This window comes from Schistocerca cancellata, chromosome 3 (genome assembly GCF_023864275.1).
Source record: "Schistocerca cancellata isolate TAMUIC-IGC-003103 chromosome 3, iqSchCanc2.1, whole genome shotgun sequence".
Lineage (NCBI taxonomy): Eukaryota > Metazoa > Arthropoda > Insecta > Orthoptera > Acrididae > Schistocerca > Schistocerca cancellata.
This window is the reverse complement of record NC_064628.1, coordinates 496,500,317-496,520,162: the sequence shown is the minus strand read 5'-3', so window position 1 is coordinate 496,520,162 and position 19,846 is coordinate 496,500,317. Positions and strand designations below refer to the sequence as shown.

Sequence of the window (19,846 nt, the reverse complement as noted above, 5' to 3'; positions counted from 1 at the left end):
CATACAGGGTGTTTCAAAATTAATATACAAGTTTTAAGGCTTTGTAGCATTTATTACATTCAACTTGCAACTCTAAATAACACACCAAATGAAAGAGCAACTCAAACAGTCTTTTTTAATTTTTTTGCACCTGTATGCAAAGGGAATAGAATGGAATGGAATGAGCTAAGAGTGACTGAAGAAAGTGTTGAATGAATGAGAGCCTTTCATGTGTATCCCCAAGAAATCAATACGGAAGGCTAGTCATGAATTAGCAGTTCCAGTGACGTCTGAGTGGAGACTTAAGGAGGCACTTACAACTAAATCCTTATCGTTTCCAGTTGTTACAAGCTCTAAAGCCTACATGCTACGGTTTACGTCCCACTTTGCAAACGAAACATTGCTGCATGGCAATGAAGATTTTCTGGATTGTGTCTTCTTTGGTGATGAATCGACATTTCACGTAAGTGGAAATGTGAGCACAAGTAATGTGCATATCTATGGGTCAAAAAGTCCCCACAAGATATTACAGTTGGAAAGAGACTACCTCAGCTGAATTTTTCTGTGCCATATCCCAATGGAAAGTTTATGTGCCTTTCTTTTTCGGTGGAGAAACTATAACTGGTGTTTCTTATCTTGATGCTCTAGAATTATGACTCTTTTCCTCAAATGCAAGAAGCTGAACCACAGAACTTTATTTGCTGCAAGGGGCTAAATGACATATCTTGTTTTGCATGACCTCCATGTTCACAAACAAGCTGACTCAAACAGCATCGTTGCAACAATTATACCAGACCCAATGATCAAGGTTTGGGAAGAACTCCCATACCAAATCGATGTCAGATGATTGGTGGTCACATTGAACACTTAAGGAAAGCTATTTCTGCTGCTCTTTCATTTGATGTATTATTTATAATTGTAAGTTGAATGTAATAAATTCTATGAAGCCTTAGAACCCGTACATGCATTTTGAAACACCCTGTATTTCCAGTAATGTATTAGTTTACTTATACATGTCTCAACTATGTTGTCTTTTATTCAATAAATGCCTAATGTTAAAAGATATACTATCTGTAATGATACTGCCACTGCCATGGTGTGTGTGTGTGTGTGTGTGTGTGTGTGTGTGTGTGTGTGTGTGTGTGTGTGTGTGTGTGTTTCACATATCATATGATGAAATATACACGTAAATTCAATTTCTTGAATGGAAATAAGAAGCATTTTGGCACATTTTCCTCAGTTTTATTACGAAAAACAATCTACAATTTCACTGTGACTCAGCTGAAAATTCTAAGTCCATTTCCTCTGACCTATAAAGTTCCTCAAATTCTGCAAGCTTGTCTTTCTGGGCCCTCGATTCATATTTGTAAAGTCGTGGATCTTTATCACAAATACATTTGTAAGCAGTGCAGAGTCTGCCAAACTCTTCTACGGTAAGTTGGAATGGTCGTGTGGTGGGATCTACATCTGCAAGCACGTACATCTCTTTTCCAAGCCTCTCTCGTGCTGGGCCTGGAAAGAGGCATCTGCAGAAGAAAGAAACAATGAAAAATATTCATATGCAATACTTGTAGTTGAATAAGCATAAAACAAATACTAATAAAAAAGCAAAGCTGTTTTCTATCCAAAGATTGTTTCAAGCACCAGCTCCCGCCGCTCTAACATCCTCAATACTTGTGGCCTTGCCGCTACTGAACACTAACTTTCCCAATTCCCAGCTGACTCCAAACCTTAACACTCACTCGTGATCACCATAATCAACTATATCCTCACCCACAATTTCTGCTCCTTTGAAGCCATCACCTGTGAATAAATTCATGATACAGCAACTGGCAACCACATGGCACTGTCCTACACTAACCTACTCAAGGACAATCTAGAGGAACCCTTCTTAACTAACCATGAACCTCCTTCAGGCTCATTTATGACATCTTCATGGTCTGGACTGGTGGGGTCATGACACTATATCTGCATTCCTCTGTAACCCCAGCATCATCTTCCGTATTCCCTTTATCTGGTCTTCCTCAGTCCAACAAGCCACCTTTCTGTCTAACTCCACCTCAAGGATGCCTACATCAGTACCTATATCTATGTCAAACCTGCCAACCAATGACAATACCTCCACCCATTCCACCCAGAAGTCTTTTCCATGCAGCCTAACCACACATTGTCATTTCATCTATAGTGGCAAACTGTACCTCTCCAAATATACCATGGGTCTTTCTGAGACCTTTACAGACAAAAATTACCTTCCCAATCTTGTCCAGAAACAGATCTCCCACACCTTGTCTCATCAGTCACTATTATCTCCCCACATACCCACAGTCCAGTCACAAAGGAATACTTCCCTTGTGACTCAGCACCACTCAGGACTGGAGAAACTGAATGACATTTTCCACCAGGGTTTTAACTATCTCTCATCTTGTCTTGAAATGAGAAATATCCTCCCCACCTCTCCCACAACGGTGTTCCACCACCCATACAATCTATGAAATATCATTGTCCATCCCTATTCCACCACTCCTCCCAACCCCTTGTCTCATCATCACTCATATCCCTGTGGTAGATTCAGATGCGAGACATGTCCTACACATCCTCCTCCTACCAACTACTACAGCCCTGTCATTGGCTTTCCTACCCCACCAAAGGCAGCCATGTGATCTACAAACTTCACACACAACCAGTGTGCCACATTCTATGTGGGCATGACTTGCCAAGTTGTCTGTCTGTCTGTCTGTCTGTCTGTATGTTCAATGCCTAATTGTGTTCATGAGAGAGCTGGACCAATCAAATGCCATTCGAAATGATTTGCTTTATTTTAACAACTGCTTCATCCTGATGCTGTACTCTTATCATGTCTCCAGCATGTCTCTCCATGTTACCATACACAACCTTAGCATCTTTCCTCCACCCCTCCACCTTCATTCCTCCCCTTCTACTGCAGGCCACCTCCATAACCCCATCACCTAACCCAGCAGATTGCTACTCCTATCAGGCACAGTTGCAGTCAGGCCTTAGTGCCAGAAGCCATAGCCATTTGTGACTGAGTAGTTGCATGACTCCTCTATGGGTTGAATAGTAAATAATGTCTCATTTATGGTTTAGGTGAAGGTGATGGTGAAGGGTGCAGCAAAAGACACAAAAATTAATGCCAGTTTTTTTGTATCGAACAACAGACTCCATTTCTGTCCCAAGTCAACTATAGCAACAGCAGCTACATTTAAATCTACATGACTACTATGAAATTTACACTAACTGCATTGCTGAGGATTCACCAAACCATTTTCACACTGTTGCTCTCTACCGTTGCACACTCTTAACAGGGCGCGGGAAAAATGAACAAGTAAATCTTTCTGTGTGACCTCCAACTTCTCTTATTTTATGACAATGGTCGTTTCTCCCTATCTAGGTAGGTATCAACATAATATCTTTGCATTTGGAGAACACCGAAGACTGAAATTACTTGCAAAGATTTTGCCGCATCAAAAAAATGTCCATTTTAATGACTGCCACCCCAACTCGCCTATTATATCAGTGACACTCACTCTCCTATTTCGAGTCTATACAAAATGATATGCCCTTCTTTGAACTTTTCCAATGTCCTCCATAAGTTGTTCATAATTGTAATTTGTATGTATTTGGCTGAATAGACAGCCTTTAGATTTGCCTGATTTATCATATAAATGAAATTTAATGGATTCCTTTTACTACTCACGTGCATGACCTCACAGTTTTCATTATTTAGGTCAAATTGCAACTTTTTGTGCCATACAGATATCTTGTCTACATCATCCTCTAATTGTTTTTTGTTTTCTGATTACTTTATCATACCGTAAATGAAAACATCCCATGCAAAAATCTAAGAGTGATGTTCAGCTTGTGACTTAAACTGTTAATATAGATTAGGAACAGCAGAGGGTCTATACCACTTCCTTAGGGAGTGCCAGATATTACTCCCATTTTATTCAATTTTCCATTAGTTACCATGAACTGTGACCTTTCTGACAGGAGATCATGAATCCAGTTGCACAATTGAGACAATACTCCATAGGTATACAATTTCATTAGAAGCCACTTGTGAGGAATGATATAGAAAGTGGTTTGGAAATCTAGAAATACGGAATCAATTTGAGATCCCCTGTCCACAGCACTCATTACTTCATGAAAATAAAGAGCTAGTTGTGTTTCACAAGAATGATATTTTCTGAATCTGTGCTATAGATAATTTTCCTTGAGGAAATTCATAATATTTGAATGCAGTATAAGTTTGAAAAACCAGTAGCAAAAACTCTCCCCACAAGCTTCCTAATTACTAACTTACAAATGGACCATTAAATAAATTTAAACAACACTAATTGCAGCTTCTCTTAATAATTTAACATAGTACAATCCATATTTCAAACACAGATTACCACTAAGGGGAAAAAGGGAAACTTATGAACATTTATTGCTCTGTATCATCTGATCTTGCAGGGACGAAAAAGGAGAACTTGTTATTGCAACTAAAAATACAACACTCCTCTGTACTGCACATAAGGAAGTGAGACAAGGTCTGACACATCATTCCACAATTCCTGAAAATCACAATAATCAAGTTGTCATGAAATTAAATAAACACTACACAAATACAATTTACTTACAATGATGAGCCAAAACATTATGACCTCTGCTCACTGCAATGTTGTCTGGTGGCACTGAGGGCTCATGACACAATAAGAGAAGAATGTGAGTGGAGCAGAGACAAATGAGGAACCGTTCTAGAGATGATAAGTGACAAAAATGTGAAAATCCACTGAATTAAGCAACTTTGACAAAAGACAGGTTTTTATGGCCAATGCCTACGCGCAAGCACCTCAGAAACGGTGAAGCTGGTCAGTTGTTTGTGTGCTACTGTTGTGAGCATCTATGGAAAGTGGTTGAAGAATGCTAGAACCATGAGTAGGTGACAAGAAGTTTGATGTCCATGCCTCATCATAGAACATAGGGATCGGAGGCTTGCCCACTCTCAAAAGCAGGATAGCCAGTAATCTTTGGCAGATCAGACAACAGAGTTCAGTGCTGGCACAGGCACAAGTGTTTTGGAGCACACCATTCATCACACAGTGTTGAACATATTGTTCCACAGCAAGGACTCTAGTGGGCAAGGAATCATTAAGATTGGACAGTGGATCAAGGGAACCATGCCACCTGGTCAGATGAATCACATTTATTGTTAAATCAGGTAATGGTTGTTTCCAGAGATGCTGTCATCCAGCCTATTGGCTGCTCAAAACAGCAACGTGACACGGACGAAGGCTGGTGGGAGCAGTATTATGTTACGAGGCATATTCACTTGGGCTTCCATGAGACCCATGGTAGTAATCAAAGGCACCATGACACCCGTGGACTACATGAAAATTATCAGAGACCACATGTAACATCATATGTTTCATGTCTCCTTCAACAGTGGTGGCATCTTCCAGCAGGATAACTGACAATGCCACAAGGCTAGAATTATGATGCAATGGTCTGAGGAGCATGATAGTTGACTCACATTGTTATCTTGGCCATCAAATTCAGCGTAACTGAATCCAATGAAAACAAACTGGGACACTATTGGGCACCAGCTCCACGCCCACAAAACAACTGCACAAAAATTATGGCAAGTGTGTGCCCATGCGTAGGCCACCAACTTCTGTAAACTTATCAACTACTTGTCGAATTCATGGCACACAGAATCACTTCTGAATTGCATTCTAGAAATGGACCAACATGCTTTTAAGTAAGTGGTCCTGATAGTTTGGCTCATCAGTGTATAAATAATACATTCAAAAAAATTCAGAGCACAGCTAATACTATCTATCTTGTTATGCAGCATTTCACCAAAGTTATGAATCAAATACTTACTCTGCACCCCTAATACTGTACTTCTGCCTGTAACTGAAGATGGTTCGTACAACTTTTTCCACAAGTGAAAATGGTAGCGGAATTACAGGTCTCACTAGAGGTGTAAAATGAACTATACCAACATCAACATCCGGTTTTGGAATAAATGCTTTTCCTGAAACATAATGAAAGAAAATGACTATGCCTAAAATAAAAAAAAAATCTAGTCACGAAAACTGCCAGTCACATAACAGAGCACAATGTGAATGTAATCAGATTACTTCAGTGCAACATATTTAAAGAATATAATTAATTGTTCCCACTACATGTTTATTTTTTATTTCTTAAAATAAAGATTAAGTTTTTAAGTTAAGTCGTTGAACAGCACATGTACTGTGGTGCACACTCAGCATTGTGATGCAGAAGTAAATTTATTCCCTCTATAAATTTTTTCTTGATTTAAGGACTGACATGAAGAAAGGCAACCATTAGAAGTGAAACACATTATCACAATGAGTGATGACAGATCACAACAAGTGAGCTGTTAGGTTTTGTATAATTTGCTGAACGCATACCCTTATATTCTGCATTAGACTCTATCCACTAATTCCTTTATAGCTTTCAGTCAAGGTAATTTTGTAAAGAGGACACATGTAGTGCATCTACTCATGAAAGTGCAAAGTGGAAACAAAGACTACTACCTGAACAAATGTCACTGTTTTTGCCAATACCTTGTGACAACAAATTTGTTGCTGTTGTCATTATTGTTGCTGTAGTAGTCTTAAGATTGGTTTGATGCAGCTCTCCACACTAGTTTATCCTGTGCAGAAGTACCACAACTTATATCTACTGGAGCCTGCTTATTGTAGTCAATCAAGTCCTTGTCTCCCTCTCCCTCTCTCTACAATTTTTATCCCCTACATTTCCCTCCACTATCAACCTGACTATTCCTTGGTGTCTAACAATCCCTCCATAGTCAAGTTGTGCAAAAATATATTTTCTCCCTAATTCAATTGGGTACATTTTGATTGGTTACCTAACCTAGTAATCTAATCTTCAGCATTCATTTGTACCACCACATTTCAGAAGCTTCCATTCTCTTCTTGTCTGAACTGTTTATCATACCCATTTCACTTCTGTGCAAGGCTATGTTCTAAATACACACTTTCAGAAATGACTTCCTATCACTTCAGTGTATACTAGGTGTAAACAAATTTCTCTCTTCCAGAAACACTTACTGATATTGCCCATTTGCATTTTATATCATCTTTACTCCTGACATCATCAGTTGTTTTTCTGCCTGAATAACAAAGCAAGTTTAAACCTTATAGACTACTGATGATAAGACAGATATCCCTGTAGTTATCAGAGTCATAATTTCCCTTCTTATGCAATGGTGTGATTCAGTTCTCCTATTCCTTTGGAGTACTATTCTCCTCCTACACTCTCTGGAACAGCTTAGCAGATTCCTGACCATCTCTGCTCCAACATACTTTATTATTTCTGGAGCTCTCCTATGGCATCCTGCAGCCTTCCTTTTCTGACTTAGTCAACCTCCAGTTCTATCTCCTGTGATAACACATGGTTTAGCATCTCTAAGCTCAACAAAGAGTTTTATGGTGACTTGTTTTTGAGCACATGCTGATGTGGCAATAGCTGATACGGAGTATTCACTTGTGATCGACTGCAAACAGTCGATTAGAGGAAGTATTCAAAAGAAAGTCAAGCAGCATCCTGAAATGTATGGTTGTGTGTCTGAAGAATATTTAACGGTGATTTACAAATATGGAATGTCATCTAAAATTCAAGAATTCTTGAAAGTTTAAGATTTATTTGAATACCTTGGCATAATTTTGTTACTACGTGTATTAGTAAGTTGCTATCCTGGAACCTGGCACCCAGTACAGTTGCAGTGTAGAGGCAACAAGCATTAAGTTTTCAATATGTCATATAATTATTGACCAAATTTTAAAAATTTAAATGCTATCACAATCTACTTATTACGAGGTATAATCCTGTGTTTAAAGTTTAACACACTAAGACTAGTATAACTGTTAGAAACTGAGTGTTTCCCTTGAGGCATCATAACTGTTGGCAGCCAAATACATGGACTTACTTCATCTTGTATTTGAGAATGAGAGCATTTAGTGACTTCCAATTAAATTTACATATAATTTCAAACCTTTACAGAACTTGTCTCCCACAAAAGGTAGAAAAGAAAAAAAATTTAGCACTTACTACATTTTCAGACTTCATCATCATGCATAACCTTTCAATTTCTTACTTCTTTACCACTAATTATTCACAACATACTTTGTGTACAATATCTACATATATCACTTATTGTAACTGCGGAACTGTATCACTGTATGACACACAGTTTAAGAGATACGGCTTTGTAACACTGAGAAGTTTTTACTTAAAATGGAGAGCAAATTACCCAGTTTATATATCTCCAGCATATCTTAATGAGGGCGCTTAGCAACTTCCAACAAAATTTTAAGCATAATTTGGAGCCTTCTCTGAACTTTATCTTGCTTACATGCTTAAAGGCAAATATGAGGGTTGATCAGAAAGTAATGCATCAACAATTCTTTATTGAATGTAATGAGAATTACACATGATTTTATCTACACACCCTATTTTTCCACATAAACTCCATTCCATTCTATGGTCTTCCTCCTGCACAAAACAGGGGAGTGTGTGTCCTGTCAGTACCAATTCTTGTCCTGGTGGCGGAGCCAGCACTTCACTGTAAGAACTTCCTTTGCCAACTGACAGATGCAGCACCAACTACCGAGTTGTAATGAGTCTGTCCTTGCGAATGACAACATCACCTCGCTGCAATGTGTCAGGTGTGACAGCGTGGATGGTCTGCCTGATCACTGAAAATTGTGGAGTCCACCGAACCACTTCCTGATGACCTCACCCTCCGAGTCCAGCAGCTAACTGTACTTCTGTTGACAGTAGATGCTCCACAGACTTTGCACAAGTGTTTGTGAATATTCCCCATAGTTAGTTTCACTGCAGTGAGAAATTCAATGACGACACATTGCTTGTAACACACATTGCCTACAGATGCCATTTTGAAACTGTCCTGCAGCTATGCTATCTGTTGGAAGTGACGGAAACTTGGCATGCTCTCTCGGGAGACTTCAAATAATACGTAAATAACATTTCGCATTTGCAGAGTTGTCTTTGGCTGAGGAAAAAAAAAATGCAGTGCATTACTTTCTGGGCAACCCACGTATCTGACACATTAACTCATCCTTGAAGTGTTCATACATTGGAAGCTGTTTTATACAAGGGAGTTCAAAAATTTACAGAATCGGGAGTTGACTGGTAATCCAAAAACACCTTTCAACAAAGGATATAATAAACTAATAGGGACATCTCAACCCAATGTGCTTAATGAACTTCACTCAACTGATTATTAAATAATACTAATGAAGTAATGATCCACCACTGATGCGGAGAGGAGTAATTATCAATGAAGTGAGTAAAGAGAGGAGACTCACAAGCTTCCCCCAATGATTTTAAAAATTCTGATAAAATATCGTGTACTTTGGGTTTTTGTTTCATGTTTGCTTTTTCAGTCCTCTGTCAAATTCTTCTAAATCATGGAAGCTTCTACAGCTCTGCATATGTCCTCTCTACCCATTCCTGCTATTCAATTTTGAACTTTTTGTCAATCTCTTTTTTAGTTGTGATAATTTTCTTTTGCCTGCCTCTCCTTATATCAAAATTTACTGTTTTCCAACAATACCTACTGAGATGAAACTTCCTGGCAGATTAAAACTGTGTGCCCGACCGAGACTCGAACTCGGGACCTTTGCCTTTCGCGGGCAAGTGCTCTACCATCTGAGCTACCGAAGCACGACTCACGCCCGGTACTCACAGCTTTACTTCTGCCAGTACCTCGTCTCCTATCTTCCAAACTTTACAGAAGCTCTCCTGCGAACCCGAGTTCGAGTCTCGGTCGGGCACACAGTTTTAATCTGCCAGGAAGTTTCATATCAGCGCACACTCCGCTGCAGAGTGAAAATCTTATTCTAATACCTACTGAGATTTGTCTTGTTGGTTAGTGGTTTTTCTGAAGCCTTCACTATATCATATCTCAAAACTAACCATCATCATCTATTGCATATATTTCATCTATTTTAGTCCTTTTGTTCTGTTTGGAATACTTTTTTTTCCAACTAGGACTTATTGTATAGTTACACATATTTTGCACTGGCACAGCTATGGATTCTACACTACTGTCTGTGATGACAAATTTTTTAGAGATATTTGTATTAGCTGATAAAATCTGATGTCCTCCACTCACCAGTATGTGAATGACTCTTCATTTGGTTACATAGTGAAATTTTATTGTAGCCGTATTTTTGCCCATACAAACATGTTCAAATGAACACAAAATTTACATGGGAGCACATATAGTTGACCATCTTTCCTTGACATTAATGAATGTGAAGTAGGTTAATGATACAGCTATTCTATGTACTGAACACTTTGCACATTGATTTTTAGTCAAAAGCAAGTAATTTCCATTATCCACGCAAAAAAGATTTAATAAAGATAATGGGAATTTTCAAGATAGCGAACATTACATTAGGAAATATAACTTACATCATCCCCCACCCCTTTTCACCAACTTACAAACCAGGTAACTATTAACAGGTCCTCTCATCATTTCCTATCAGTCTCAAAGGATAATTAACAAATCAGAATTGACAGCAGAATGTAAGAGAACAGGAGTATTATAATCTAACATTAATGAAGTGGAGAAAATTACCAGTGATATTTTTTAAATATATGTAATATACAAATGGCACTGTTGTTGATGCATACACAGCTGTGGTAGCACATTTTACAGCCAGAACTCTGCAATCAGCTACATCTTGAGCCAATTTTATTAAGGTACTACCTGGTTTGTAGCTTATAGCCACATCACCAAATGCATTTAAAAAGAGAGAAAAGAAGAAGAAGAAGAAGAAGAAGAAGAAGAAGAAGAAATGTTAAACGACATATCAGCTAGTACAGAAGGGCCAACTCTGTAGTTAAAATCATGGTGTTTGTGTAGGCCAGGTGGTCACTGAATAAAACTTGGGGGATGGAAAACATCCTATTCCATGTAACAAAGACACGTAAGCATATCAGCACACCACAGAACAACCCAGATGACTGCAGCAACCACCGGATGCGTGACCATGCTGACTTGTTGGCATGTCTTTGGTATACAGCATAGGATGTTTTCCATTCGTCAACTTTTTATGCATGATTACCCGTATTATGGACACTATGGTTTTATCTATGAAGGTTGGGCCTTCTAGATTCTCTGCCACTTTTTTAACATGTTTTCATTTTTATATGCACCTGATGATTTGGCTACAAGCCATTAAACTGAGAGTGCCTTAATAAAACTGGTCCAAGATACAGGTGTTTGTGGAGTTGTTGCTATAAAATATGTAATGTACTACTGAGGAATCCTTATTAGATGCAGGTAACATATTATAGCAAAATATCATCTGCACTGCAAATGACATACAGTTACAAGAATATCAGTTCGCAATATTTGGGTCTATGTTTTGTTAGTAACATTATGGATATAAACATTGTAATTCCAGAAATGTAAATATTATCAAATAAAAGTTTTACAGATCAAGCAGCACATCATATCTACATCTACATCCATACTCCGCAAGCCACCTGACAGTGTGTGGCGGAAGGTACCTTGAGTACCTCTATTGGTTCTCCCTTCTATTCCAGTCTCGTATTGTTCGTAGAAAGAAAGATTGTCGGTATGCCTCTGTGTAGGCTCTAATCTCTCTGATCTTATCCTCATGGTCTCTTCACGAGATATACGTAGGAGGAAGCAATATACTGCTTGACTCCTTGGTGAAGGTATGTTCTCAAAACTTCAACAAAAGCCCGTACCGAGCTACTGGGCATCTCTCTTGAAGAGTCTTCCCCTGGAGTTTATCTATCATCTCCATAATGCTTTCACGATTACTAAATGATCCTGTAACGAAGCGCGCTGCCCTCCATTGGATCTTCTCTGTCTCTTCTATCAACCCTATCTGGTACGGATCCCACACCGGTGAGCAGTATTCAAGCAGTGGGTGAACAAGTGTACTGTAACCTACTTCCTTTGTTTTCGGACTGCATTTCCTTAGGATTCTTCCAATGAATCTCAGTCTGGCATCTGCTTTACCGACGATTAATTTTATATGGTCATTCCATTTTAAATCGCTCCTAATGCCTACTCCCAGATAATTTATGGAATTAACTGCTTCCAGTTGCTGACCTGCAATATTGTAGCTAAATGATAAAGGATCTTTCTTTCTATGTATTCGCAGTACATTACACTTGTCTACACTGAGATTCATTTGCCATTCCCTGCACCACACGTCAATTCGATGCAGAACCTTCTGCATTTCAGTACAATTTTCCATTGTTACACCCTCTTGATATACTACAGCATCATCCACTAAAAGCCTCAGTGAACTTCCTATGTTATCCACAAGGTCATTTATATATATTGTGAATAGCACCGGTCCTATGGCACCCCTGCAGCACACCTGAAATCACTCTTACTTCAGAAGACTTCCCTCCATTGAGAATGATATGCTGCGTTCTGTTATCTAGGAACTCTTCAATCTAATCACACGATTGGTCTGATAGTCCATATGCTCTTACTCTGTTCATTAAATGACTGGGGGAGGGGGGGGGGGGGGGGGGGGGGGGGGGGACTGTATCAAACGCCTTGTGGAAGTCAAGAAACATGGCATCTACCTGGGAACCCGTGCCTATGGCCCTCTGAGTCTCGTGGATGAATAGCGCGAGCTGGGTTTCACACAGTCGTCTTTTTCGAAACCCATGCCGATTCCTACAGAGTAGATTTCTACTGTCCATAAAAGTCATTATACTGTAACATAATACGTGTTCCAAAATTCTACAACTGATCAACATTAGAGATATAGGTCTATAGTTCTGCACACCTGTTCGACGTCCCTTCTTGAAAACGGGGATGACCTGTGCCCTTTTCCAATCTTTTGGAACACTACGCTCTTCTAGAGACCTACGGTACACCGCTGCAAGAAGGGGGGCAAGTTCCTTCACATACTCTGTGTAAAATCGAACTGGTATTCAATCAGGTCCAGCGGCCTTTCCTCTTTTGAGTGATTTTAATTGTTTTTCTATCCCTGTGTCATCTATTTCGATATCTACCATTTTGTCATCTGTGCGACAATCTAAGAGAAGAAATTACAGTGCAGTCTTTCTCTGTGAAACAGCTTTGGAAAAAAGACATTTAGTATTTCGGCCTTTAGTCTGTCATCCTCCGTTTCAGTGCCATTTTGGTCACTGTGTGTCTGGACATTTTGTTTTGATCCACCTACCCGCTTTGACACAAAACCAAATTTTCTTAGGATTTTCTGCCAAGTCAGTACATAGAACTTTACTTTTGAATGCGCTGAACGCCTCTCGCATAGCCCTCCTCACACTACATTTCGCTTAATGTAATTTTTGCTTGTCTCCAAGGCTTTGGCTATGTTTATGTTTGCTGTGAAGTTCCCTTTGCTTCCATAGCAGTTTTCTAACTCAGTTGTTGTACCACGATGACTCTTTTCCATGCACGTAAGCAACGTGAATAGGTCCATTGTGTTCTGAGATTGAATTTCCATATCCTGCAAATGAGTAAACTGAGAGAAAAGACAATGGGGAACACTGAACAAACATCAGTGAGTATGGATTTAATGAATAAAAACTCAGCCAGACATTACTCAGACAATAGAAGAACTATTCCTTTTATAAGCTCACTACACAAAATATTATTCACCCCCTTAAAAGAGTGCACTGCTCATTGAGGAGCACTGTAGATAGTGTAGAACTGACCAGGCGAGTCACGAGATCTCCACTCCTGGCTGAAGTGCTGTATATGTGACAGTCTGTAGTATGGAAATGGATTGCTGTAGAGATGTGACAGAACGGCATAAAGGAGGTATTGTGCTTTGATGTGCTCATACCCACATTGATGTGCTCATACCTACATTGTGAATGAAGTTGCACAATTTCCTGGAGTAGCAGTGCGGACTGTTGAACATTTCTACAAAAGAATATATGGTAAAAACAGAAGCTGTACAATGTTATAAATCAACAGAGACAGGAGATGAGTGTCATGCTTCAATGACAACTAGTTGCAAATGTGGCAAAATTTGCTGCAGTTAGTGACTGCAGGTCCATCCTAACCAGTTACTGAGCAAACATTGCGAAGGGAACTGTGGAACTAACATTTGGTGTAGAGTATCTGGCAAAATTCCACTGTTCAGAGGCACATAAAGCTGCAGTCTTCAATGGGCCATATCATAAAGAAACTGGACAGTAGTATGGTCCAATTAGTCACACTTATGGCTCTTTTCAAGTTATTCAGGACACTGAGTGCACCAATAAGTCCAAAGAGGTAGTTAACCAGTAGCATGTGCAGTGTATAGTTCATGCCACATATGGTGCTGCGATGTTTTGGGGGCTTTTTTTTACGTGGCTTGGGTTCATTAATTCAGATTGCTGTGTACATTAACCAATATTCTCAATGATTAAAAGCTTGATTGGTTGATTGGGGGGGGGGGGGGGGGGTTATGGGACTAAAGAGCATGATCATCCAGCCCTCAATTAAAGTGTGGTGCATCCAGAAGGAGAGATGTCTACCGAGGATGTGATCCAATATAGTTGGGAGATTAAAATAGTAAAAGCAAAAATGCTGAAAAGGCAATGGACATCTTTTGTACTGTCAATAATAAAAACAAGATGAGAGAAATAGGAAGTCTGGAGGTTAGCATCTCTGGGGCTCAGCACGTGAAAAGGAACACTCCATCCACAGCTCTCTCACCACTGAATCTTTAATCCAGTGGTCACTGTGAAAGGCACTGCATAGTGACCAATGTATTGGTGTGTGAGAAGTCGGTCAATTAGAAACCCCTACACACAAAGTGGTACTTCCCCAAAGGGGTTGGTATGCACTGAAGTCCCCACGTACAAGAAAAGATGAGGGGAGGGGGGGATAGGGGTTGGTTTAGGTGATCAACCTGCCTGGCCTGTCCGGAGGTAGGTGACTGTTGCAAATGGTGATTGCTTAGGTGGTTTGCCCCCACACTTCTATCACTTCCAATGTGGTATGAAGAGGAATCCGTTAACCGAATTAGCGAACCAATGTACAGACCACTCCAGATGCCTTCTCAAGACAAGCACGGTTCTGACAGAAGGCAGTATTACAGAGTGTTGGAGAATTCTCTTCAGTAAAGTGTGTTTCTTGGAGAGAGGAAATGTGTTTCAGTTCCAGAAGATAACAGTAACATCGATTACAATTCTACTGAAAGATCATGTGATTGATGGCCAGGTAAGGCACGAAGGACGAGTCATGCACCAGGATCACTACCTGTTACCAGTGGTGACAGAAAGACATCCACAAACATTGGCTCAGAATCTGACTGCATGGGGAATCGGACACCTCCAGGGGCACCAAGGAACCTTGTCCCAATTCCAATTCTTCTTCTTAATCTCTGGTGAGGCAGGGTTGTTTAAGGGGCTATTTGCAGTGAGCATGGGGACAGATAAGAGTGGGTAACCCTGGGACCACACAGGCCATGGTTTTTTCAGCCACTGTTTGGCATCGGGCCTGTGCTCTGAGTGTAGCCGAGTAAAGAGGCCCCAAAAGGGAGACCTCTCACAGTATACGCCAAAGAAGAACAATTCTTTAGCTGGGTACAGAAAGTGGTTCTGAAGAAGATATTGCATGAACCAGAGGAGTGAAGGGTATTGGGAGATCCAGTTTGGGGAAGCTGAGGTGAGTATGGGTTGTTTGGGGGAAGAGACCCAAACAGCGAGGTCATCGGCCTCATCGGATTAGGGAAGGATGGGGAAGGAATTCAGCTGTGCCCTTTCCAAGGAACCATTCCAGCATTTCCTGGAGCAATTTAGGGAAATCATGGAAGACCTAAATCAGGATGGCCGGACGCGGGATTGAACCGTCGTCCTCCCGAATGAGAGTCCAGTGTGCTAGCACTGCGCCACCGCGTTTGGTGAGGTGAGGATGCAAGTGGGGTGTGTGTGAGATAGTCATGATTTTTGCTTAATTGAATGTCATATATCCAAGATGCAGACTTTCATATTTCTTCCATGTCTCAGTATACGACAGGCTGTCAAAAGATTTGTATTCCAGGATCTTCTGTTCTTTCTTGAAAACTACGCAAACTGGCAGATATGGAGAATTATTTTCTGTGCTGTTGACACACAATGGTGGATGTTCACAAGGACTACCTTCATAGAGTGATCATCTCCAGTTGCCCCATTCTGAGTCCACAGTGCAGCAAGATGACATAATCCCAAAGCATAAACATCTGAAGCACCACATATGCAGTTGGACATACAGTTTCACATCACGCCTATACACCAAGACAACTTTCTTTGGGAGGGCATTCCCTTTGAAAGCTAAGATAAAGCCACCTGCACCTCTACAATTATTCTTGGGCCCTTTTTGTTCATGTCTGATAAAACTTGTGCCTCTTCACTGGCAATAGCTCTGAACTCCACATCTGTTTGGAGGTATAAGCTCTTTGTGATTCCTTGGACAAAGTTTAACATTTTCTGTGGGGCAATAGTCACAGGTATGTCACCAAAATGATCACATGCTGAAGAGGAGTAGATTGGGCAGCAGATGAAGTTTTAATTAGTAGTGAACCGTTCCACATTTTTCCCAGAGATTCACTTTCACCAAATTTGTCTTCAATGTTTATGACAAAAAAATAATGATTTTGCTGTAATAAAAGTATCCTGATCAGTCTGAGTACATACCAAGTACTGGATGAGGTGTTTCATTCCCGGACATTTGGTTTGTCCCTCTTCCCATAGCATAGCCAGAGAAGGAAATATTGTGGGCTTGTGTCTCTCTGCATTGTAATAATCTCTTCCATATGGAGAGATTGCTGGGACCTTGTGGCAACCAGAAGAGGAAAGTTTGAGTTGCTTCATTGTGTTCACAAGAGGATGGAAGACACACTGTGACAGAGCCATGCTTGCCTGGGTGAGCATTATATCACTAAGATGCGGCAGGTTCCCCTGGTTACCTGCTAACAACTCTTCCATCTCAAGAGCCATGCATCTCACTGGCACTTTGAAGTTGAGTTTTTTCTTTTTTTTAAAAATAGAGATTTATACCATCCTTGCGATCCTGGCAGCTAAGCCATGATCCCCATTCCTCGTGACACACTATGTTCCATTGCCGCGCAGTGTGATCGTTGCTAAAGCATGCCCAGGGCTTATAATTATGAAGGACAGTTCCTAGTTCAGGAAACTTGCATGTCCAAAACAAAAAACCAAATCCAAGCAAGGTCAGCATCAAGAAGACCATCTAAAGAAAAGGCAAAGGGGAATGAGAATGGGATGTGGGCCCCAGCCCCCTTAGGGAGCGGGTGGTGGGGAATAGGAGCGAGGGGGAGGGTAATCAAAAGCTGCCATTCTTCATCTTCCTGCTGAGTATGCTACCAGCAATCACATTGACCATGTTGACAGGGTTGCATGCGTATATTTCTGTTTTGATGGACACTGAGGCACCCATCACATACTGCCCAGCCTGCTACATTACCCCACAGTGAATAACTGGAACTATATGGAACAAGTGAAATGTAGCAACCAATGTACTCGCATTTTGGTAGCTCTATGGGATTTAATCAAGAACGAGTGCCTTCACCTAGATATGGCATTCTGGGGGAGTCTTGCAGACTCTTCCACTCTAAACTGAGGCCATTAAGGCCACACAATTTTAACATGATCTCAGAGGTTTCTTACAGTAATAATTTATTTTTCCATAGATAAGTTACAAACGTGGAGAGAAACAGTAATTTTATAAGGAGTGTTCAAAGAAAAAGGTATGAATGGTTGAAACTACTAAACAGGTTGAAATTTGCACATGCTGCTTTGGGATAACGTAGTGAGCCATCTAGGGTAGCAAATCTAGTGCTGTCACCTCCCTCTAAAAAATTCAAAGCTGTGTCCTCAGCAAACAAGATGATGCTCACCATCTCTTTTGATGCCCAAGTTCCAAAACTCATTGAATGCCTCAAGCACAGAAAAACCATTAACAATGACGTGTACTGTAAGACACTCTTTAGCCTATGCAAATCTATCAAGAGCAAACAGCCTGAGATGTTCACAGAAGTGGTGATCTGCTCCATGATAACAAATGTCCACATGTCTCCAAGGTCACACAAAGTCTAATGGCCAGATTCAAATGTGAGCAGCTTGAGCATTCACACTACAGTCAAGACATGCTGACCTGCAATTCTCATGTGTTTGGTCCACTAAAAAAGCATCTCAGAGGGAAGTTCTGCAACTCAAGAGTGTGAACTTGAGGATACAGTGGAGGACTGGTTTCTGTCACATACAGAGGAATTCTGGGAACAGATAATCTTTGGCTTGTGAAATAGTACGATAGTTGTTCTCAGGCACCTCGTGATTATTTTTGAATGAATACTTCAATTATAGCCACAATGTTGTTTAGTACTTCTGAACACACCTCATACAATGTAGGGTTAGCACAGTGGGCACAGTACATCTATCGCTGGAGCTTTATCAGAGTTACAACAGTATGTTACTCTTTCAAAATTAAGTCAAATTTTCTATGGTTTGAAAATATAATTAAGAAATTATGGTATTTGCTATAAAAACCAAACCTCACCGGGAATATTGAACTTGTGATGAACTTCACACCAATTCTGACACATTATGGAGAGTCGGCATCTCTGTGATGACATTATTGGCGCAGTTATGCGTTCTGCAACCTCCTTTTGAAATGTCAACAACATCCTTGTGCGGCCATACGACCAGGCATTACCCCTGAAATTAGAGCACACAGTTATACATATCTGGTTTCTGGTCATATCTATTCTTCAACTACATATATTTAATTTCAACTGAATGGCTCAATTTCAATGTAGCTTTGTATTACTTAAGACTCTAAATGCTGAAATAGCAATATTTTCAGATTGCACTTTATTTTACAAACTGAATACCAAACAAATAGGACATCAAATTATGCTAATCAGTTTGATGATGAGCAAGCAAAATGTAGCTGATGACAAGCTAATAAAAGCAAAGATCTGATTATCACTATAGCCTGATCCACGAACAATGGCGGTTCGTGCATGTCGAGGCACTGATGGAAATGACATTCTTGACTATTCAAGCGAAAGCTGCGGTATGCACACGCTTTCCACTAGAAGGAAGTGTATGTTCTGCAAATTGTGTCGCTTGCTTGCTTATGCAGAATTTATCACTTGCCACCACCACCACCACCACCACCACCACCACCACCAGTGATGACAACTCACAACAAATGAAATAGAAATTCGGTAAACAACTCGCTACAATCACGTTTAATGCTGGAATTAGCTACGGCACCCAGAGCAGAGTGTTCGGAACACTACTGAATGCTCATTGGCTGTCTGAGTATATGTGATGTGGGTGTGCAGAACAAGCCTAAACTCTACCGCCATTGTTTGTGACTCCAACTATAGCAGAGAGTGAGATGGGAAATGGATCAGAGAGATCAGTAAGTAGGAGGGATTAGGAAGATAGGAGATACTAAACATATTTAGAGATTGCTGAAACTACATATCCAAGAACAAGCCTTATGGAAATTCAAATTTTGTCTGAGGGGGATCCAAGGCCAAACTCTATAGAAATGTGTTTAAGAAAACATTAAATTTTCCATGTATGTTTTACAAATCTCTCCCTAGTGTTCTTTATATATAAACATCATGACTGAGTCACTGCCTATGATTCCACAGTTTAATACTCTTTGCTGTGGCCAACTGATCAGTGTATTTTATTATTATAATTTAATCATCATAGTCAGATAAAGCCATTGAACAATTGTGTCACTGAAGGTTGTTGGGTCTCAGAACAAATTATCATCAGCCATTTCACAACTTACTTAATCCCTTGAAGG

At 40.2% G+C, this 19,846-nt stretch overlaps 1 protein-coding gene across 1 annotated transcript in view; it reads right to left on the bottom strand.

Annotated features, from left to right (window-relative positions):
• Window positions 1–1,199: 1,199 nt before the first annotated feature.
• LOC126175269 (mitochondrial dimethyladenosine transferase 1) overlaps window positions 1,200–19,846 on the bottom strand; it is a 47,159-nt gene continuing 28,512 nt past the window's right edge. Inside the window, exons 3-5 of the mRNA XM_049921922.1 lie at window positions 18,575–18,732; window positions 5,866–6,019; window positions 1,200–1,505 (exon numbers count right to left, since the gene is read on the bottom strand). Coding sequence (XP_049777879.1) covers window positions 1,247–1,505; window positions 5,866–6,019; window positions 18,575–18,732 — 571 coding nt within the window. The 3' untranslated portion in view covers window positions 1,200–1,246. The remainder of the gene's footprint in view (window positions 1,506–5,865; window positions 6,020–18,574; window positions 18,733–19,846) is intronic.